At 44.5% G+C, this 6,684-nt stretch overlaps 1 protein-coding gene across 5 annotated transcripts in view; it reads left to right on the forward strand.

The window, feature by feature from the left end:
• The window catches only part of DOCK7 (dedicator of cytokinesis 7), a 329,839-nt gene extending 325,715 nt beyond the window's left edge, over positions 1-4,124 (forward strand). For all 5 annotated transcript variants that reach the window (XM_082265167.1, XM_082265168.1, XM_082265169.1 and 2 more), the window contains one exon: positions 3,764-4,124. In XM_082265167.1, the coding sequence (XP_082121293.1) occupies positions 3,764-3,806 (43 nt within the window). In that variant the 3' untranslated portion in view covers positions 3,807-4,124. The remainder of the gene's footprint in view (positions 1-3,763) is intronic.
• Positions 4,125-6,684: the final 2,560 nt, after the last annotated feature.

The following is a 6,684-nucleotide window of genomic DNA, read 5'->3' on the forward strand; positions in this document are numbered from 1 at the left end:
TTAGGGAGTGCTGGGGGGCTGCTACACACAGAAGATTGTTTATGTTAATGCATAGAATGCATTAAAAGTGTTACTAAACTCACAGCAGTAAAATCTGTCTGTATAAGCTGAATAGCATGCTTGTTCTAATCATTGGAAATTAAGTGATTAATCATCTGCATTGTATAAAAAGGCTGTGCGATCCTGTATGCACAGATCTCTCCAATTTCTAAATCCTTAAATAATACAGATCATGCCAAAAATGTGCTATCCTTGCTAACGCACTACCCCCTGTCATCCTCATTCCACCTGGCACCCCACTGCCACCTTCTTAACACACTGCCCCCTGTCATCTCATCTTCATCACACCTGGCACCCCTCTGCCACCTTGCTAACACCCCAACCCCTGTCATCCTCATCACACCTGGTACCCCACTGCAACCTTCCAAACACACTACCACCTTTCATCCTCATCTTCATCACACCTGGCACCCCACTGCGACCTTGCTAACACACTACCCCTTGTCGTCCTCATCCTCCTCCCACCTGGCACCCTACTGCAACCTTCCTAACACCCTACCCCCTGTCATCCTCATCATCACACCTGGCACCCCTATGCCGCCTTTTTAACACACTACCCCCGTCATCCTTATCACACCTGGCACCCCACTGCAACATTTCTAACACACTACCCCCTGTCTTCCTCATCTTCATCACACTTGACACCCCACCCCCTGTCTTCCTCATCCTCATCACACCTGGCACCCCACTGATACCTTGCTAACACCCCACCCCTGTCATCCTCATCTTCATCACACCTGGCACCCTATTGCAACCTTTCAAACAACCCACCCACTGTCATCCTCATGTTTATCACACCCAGCACCCCACTGCAACCTTGATAACACCCCACCCCCTGTCATCCTCATGTTCATTACACCTGGCACCCCACTGCCACCTTGCTAACACCCTACCCCCTGTCATCATACTTATCACACCTGGCACCCCACTGCATCCTTGTTAACAACCTACCCCCCTGTCATCCTCATCACACCTGGCACCCCACTAAGCACCTCCTAATACACTACCCTCCTCACCTCATCTTCATTACACCTGGCACACCACTGCCAGCTTGCTAACAGCACCCTCCTCCCAGTCATGCTAATCCCCCCTATAACTGCCAGCTTCCAAACAGCTGCATTAACAAAGCAGCTTATTCCAATGTTGAGAGGGCAAGGGTCTCTTCCCCACAAATGTGTTGTGGTGGGTAACATGGTCTGTGAATGAGTAACCTGGTCTGTGGACAGGGGCATATTGAAATATAGAACACTATGGTACCAATAAAGATGCCACCCCAGGTGAATGGTGTTAGCAAACCCACAGCAGTAAAATCAGTCTATATATGCAGTAAAGCATGCATGTTATACCCTTTATTGTGGAACCTAAGGGGTTAATCCTCTGCATTGTGTAAAAAGGCTGCTCAATCCTGTCTTCTCTGATCCTCCCCTTCTTCCACAGACTCCAAAAAATAACCTTATATTTACAGAGTCTATATAGTCAGGCTGCTCAGTTTGGTGTGTATTGCTAGAGAATTTTTTTTTTCCTTGGGAGGGTGCATGTGATCAGCACAGGGCCAATCAGCACTGTCCAGACAGAGCGGCAGGGGTCTTAAAGCCTAATAGGACAATCGTGGGAGAAATGAAAACTCCTCCTATCTTTCAGCACTCACAAGACTGCTCTAACTGCTATATACAGCTGATGAAAAAAAAAGGTATTTAGCAGTTTATATTTATTTAAATTTTTACATTTCTTTGTTCATAGTACTGTGGGAGACCAGATAATGTGAATGCAGGATCTGGGTTTAGTAAAACTTTAAGATAAAAAAAAAAAAAAAACTTTCTGCCTTTACATCCCCTTTAACCACTTTACCACTAGAGCATTTTGCTGTCTTACGTCTGGGCCACTTTTTGCGATTTGGCGCTGTGCGACTTTAACTGACAATTGCGCGGTCGTGCGACGCCGTACCCAAACGAAATTTACGTCCTTTTTTTCCCACAAACAGAGCTTTCTTTTGGTGGTATTTGATCACCTGTGCGATTTTTACTTTTTGCGCTATAAACAAAAAAAGAGCGTAAATTTTGAAAAAATAACAATATTTTTAACATTTTTTTATATGAAATTCCCCCCAAAAAAGATGTAAAAACCAATTTTTTTTAAAATTTTTGGCCAATTTGTTTTCTGCTACCCATGTTTGGTAAAAAAAATCACAATAAGCGTATTTTGATTGGTTTGCGCAAAAGTTATTGCGTTTACTAACTAAGGGAAAGATTTCTGTCATTTTTGGTGTTTTTTTTTTTTAACGAGTAATGGCGGCGATCTGCGATTTTTTTTTTTTGCGGGACTGCGACATTGCGGCGGACAGATCGGACCCTTGACTGACATTTTTGACACTTTTGGGGGTACCAGTGACATTACTGCAGTAATTAGTGCTATAAATATGCACTGTTACTGTAAAAATGACACTGGCAGGGAAGGGGTTATTTTATTGGAGAGGGAGGGGTTAATGTATGCCTGGTGCTTACTGACGTGTGGGGGGGGGGAGGTGACTGTGTGAGCCAGGGACAGATCGCATGTTCAGCTATGCTGAATCCTGCAATCTGTCACTCCCTGTCACTTAGGAGATCCGCCCGCTTTGTTTACACAGGCGGACGGATTTTCAAACTGGATTCCCCGACGATCGGGGCAGAGCAGCAGCGATCGCCGCCGCTCGTCCCCTGGCCTGACTCCCGCTGTGAATGAAAACAGCGGGAGCGCGCCTCCAGTGGCGCGCGAGCGCCGCCTACAGGGGAGGAGTCTGGCAACGTAGGTCTACGTCGCTAGACGATAACGAGCCACTGTGCCGCAGTAGCAGCACAGTGGCTAGTGGGGAAGTGGTTAAATTCATAAAAATAAAGTGCCTCCAAATTCATAAATATACATTCCTATATATGACAAGGTGCAAAACGTAAATAATATTATTTATGTCTTGCACCTTGTCACATATATACGAATGTATATTTATGAATGTAGATGCACTTTATTTTTTTTATGTATTTACTATGCAGCACGGAAAGCATTTTTTATAACTGGAAGCATTAATTGTATATTTATACTGAGTTGAATATATACCTTTACTTATTTTTGGGCATTGATAAGATATACACATAATCATTACACCTTTTTTTTATTATTATTATTTAGACCAGGGGTGGGGAACCTTTTTTCTGCCAAGGGCCATTTGGGTATTTATAAAAATCATTTGGGGGTCGTAAAAAATTATCAACTTAAAAATGTGCCTATAATTTGGTCAAACATTTAATTAACTCACCCCTAATGTGATGGCTGCAACTGCTTCTCTTTGGTGAGGTGTGTGATGTGTCTGACCTCACAAATACACTTCTGGAAGAATGGTGAAACATTCCCATAGACACATTCCTAAATCTTGTGGACAGCCTTCCCAGAAGAGTTGAAGCTGTTATAGCTGCAAAGGGTGGGCCAACTCATTATTGAACCCTACGGACTAAGACTGGGATGCCATTAAAGGTCATGTGTGTGTAAAGGCAGGCGTCCCAATACTTTTGATAATATAGTGTATCTCTGTTGTCTTTGAACCGGTTAGTGGTGTCATTGCTCTATTGTGAAAGCTCTGAACAAATGAAAAGTGAGATGTGGCAGCTGTGGGTCTCCTTCTTGTCACATCCAGTATATTGATTATCTGATACATTCTTCTCTCTCTATTCCACAGGGATTCATTCAGCAGGATGAGCTTACGGAAAGCCGACCTGTGAGAGAACGACGAAGATTCGGTACCAATAAAAGGATCCAGGCGTCTGCCGGCAGCGAGGAAACCGTTTGCTCTTCTGGAGGGACTATAGACGCCGCGATCCCAACCATTGCTAAATCGCGACCTGAAAGTCATTTCCCCACAGACTGTTACTGGACGGTCCGCCGCAGCAATGTCTCCTTTACCTGTGTTACATTTCATTTATTTTATGTTTCCTGTGGTACTAGAAACCATTTTATCTCTATTTATGCAATATACATTAATTTGTATTTACATCATTTTAATTTATATTCTAAACATTTAAAGGTCATTTTTAATTTTTTTTTTTAAGGGTACTGTTCTTTTCTAATATTGCGGCCAAAAAATTGTGGGATGTAAGTGTTTTATTTTTGTTGTTTTTTTAATAGTCACCAAATGAACCACAAGAATTGGTAATGGTCTTTACTGTGGTACAAGAGGCCCTTTAGGAAGCTCTCTGGTACTGGTGGACTACATGTCCCAGTATGACAAGTCCACAGGGTGGGGGAACAGTCGTTACCTGAACCACTTGCATGGTCTTATTAAAAAAAAAAAGGCGCAGAGACCCCTAGATAAATGGTAAACCTTTACATATATCCAGTGAAGTGACTGGCCTCAGGTAATACACAGAGATAAAACAAATCCCCCCCTACATAAGTTGCACCTGTTTATCTGCAGTCTTCTCTTCTCTACATTGGTTCAAAGTCCAGAATTTATAACGTTTGTCCGAGCGTTCAGAAAAAAAATGTGGGGGGGGGGGGGGTGGAGAGTTGAGGTTGCACTCTGCAGAGCTCATTGAGGAGAGTTCTGAGAGCTGGTTGGAGGGAAGGGACACACACCCCCTCCGCACAGGGACAGAGATGAGACTGTCAATCAGCTGGAGGTCCCTCCCCTGTCACCATTTTTCTCTTGGTGTCAGGAAAAGTCATCACAGGTGACTCATGCTGATAGCAGAGGAACGAAGCAGCATACAAAAATGACACTAAGGAGGAGATTTCCTAAAACTGTAGCACTCAAAATCTGGTGTAGCTGTACTCGGTAGCCAATCAGTTTCTAACTTCAGCTTCAATTAAGTTTCAATAATAAAACCTGGAAGCTGATTGGTTTCTATACAGAGCTGCACCAGATTTTGTGCTCTCCAGTAAATCAACCACTAAGTGCTCTGGACTCTGGATTGAGGCAAGTATACACTATAGAGGGATATGCATTGTTCATATTTTTATGTCTGAGGTTTACAACCACTTTAAAGCTCAATAGCACACTTTGTTCTGGTTGCACACTAATAGTAAATTGGTCAGGTGACAATCCATGGGCCATTGATACCATGCAGATAATTCTGAGGACTGGACACTGTATGTTTTTAGGTACCGCCAGGACGCCAACGTTGGACAAAAAAAAAAAAAGAAGATTCTGAGGTTGCACTAGAAATCTTTAGCTGATACACCGCTGTCAGTCTGAGTATGGATTGCAACCTTCCGAGTACTGATCCAATATATGAAGCACAGTGAGGATGTCCTACAGGTGGGACGATGAACGTTGTATGCTTTGCAAAGGAATGACCACAATTGTATATGGACGGTTTTAGCAGCATTTCACTTTTTTATCTGGATAAAAGTTGCTATTTTCTTTCTCATGTTGCCATTTCAGCGTGGATAGATTTTGAATTCAACCCACCAGAAATAATAATTTGCAGCAGGAAAGCACAATAATCCAATTTTTCTTTGACTAAGGAAGATGGAAGTCCTTTCCATCTCCTGATCCAGCCAGTATATGTAGAATGTAGACTCTTTAGCTGGTTTAGGTGCATCAGCATTATTTATCAAGGTGTTCAGAAGACAGTTTACTGATTTACCCTTCTTATTTTTTTACTTGGGACGTGTAACAGGCTTATACAATAAACCAATTATTCTCAACCAAGGTTCTGTGGAATCCTAGGGTTCCTCTAGGGGTGGCTCCAGGGTTCCTTGAGTTGTGGTTCCAGGGTTCCTTGAGTTGTGGCTCCAGGGTTCCTTGAGTTGTGGCTCCAGGGTTCCTTGAGTTGTGGTTCCAGCGTTCCTTGAGTTGTGGCTCCAGGGTTCCTTGAGTTGTGGCTCCAGGGTTCCTTGAGTTGTGGTTCCAGCGTTCCTTGAGTTGTGGCTCCAGCGTTCCTTGAGTTGTGGCTCCAGTGTTCCTTGAGTTGTGGTTCCAGCGTTCCTTGAGTTGTGGCTCCCGGGGGTTCCTTGAGTTGTGGCTCCAGGAATCCTTGAGTTGAGGCTCCAGGGTTCCTTGAGTTGTGGCTCCCGGGGGTTCTTTGAGTTGTGGCTCCCGGGGGTTCCTTGAGTTGTGGCTCCCGGGGGTTCTTTGAGTTGTGGCTCCCGGGGGTTCCTTGAGTTGTGGCTCCCGGGTTCCTTGAGTTGTGGCTCCAGGGTTCCTTGAGTTGTGGTTCCAGCGTTCCTTGAATTGTGGCTCCAGGGATTCCTTGAGTTGTGGCTCCCGGGTTCCTTGAGTTGTGGCTCCAGGGTTCCTTGAGTTGTGGTTCCAGCGTTCCTTGAATTGTGGCTCCAGGGATTCCTTGAGTTGTGGCTCCCGGGGGTTCCTTGAGTTGTGGCTCCAGGGTGCCTTGAGTTGTGGCTAACCTCCCCTCTGATGGTGCCAGCTTAGTTCCAGGTTCAACACCACTTGGCAGAGCCAGCAGTATGACGGCAAGGGTGTCATTCTGGCCACTGGCATTCCCACTTACCACCAACAATGTAAGCAGCATTTTCCATATGACCCCCGATGGCCTTCTCCTACTAGGGGTTCCCTGAGAGCCAGTGTTAAGTTCGCCAACTAAAACCGACTAAAACGTTTTCGTCGACTAAATGAACACAATTTTAGTCGACTAA

This window comes from Pelophylax lessonae (assembly GCF_965119305.1).
Source record: "Pelophylax lessonae genome assembly, chromosome: 8".
NCBI classification, from domain to species: Eukaryota; Metazoa; Chordata; class Amphibia; order Anura; family Ranidae; genus Pelophylax; species Pelophylax lessonae.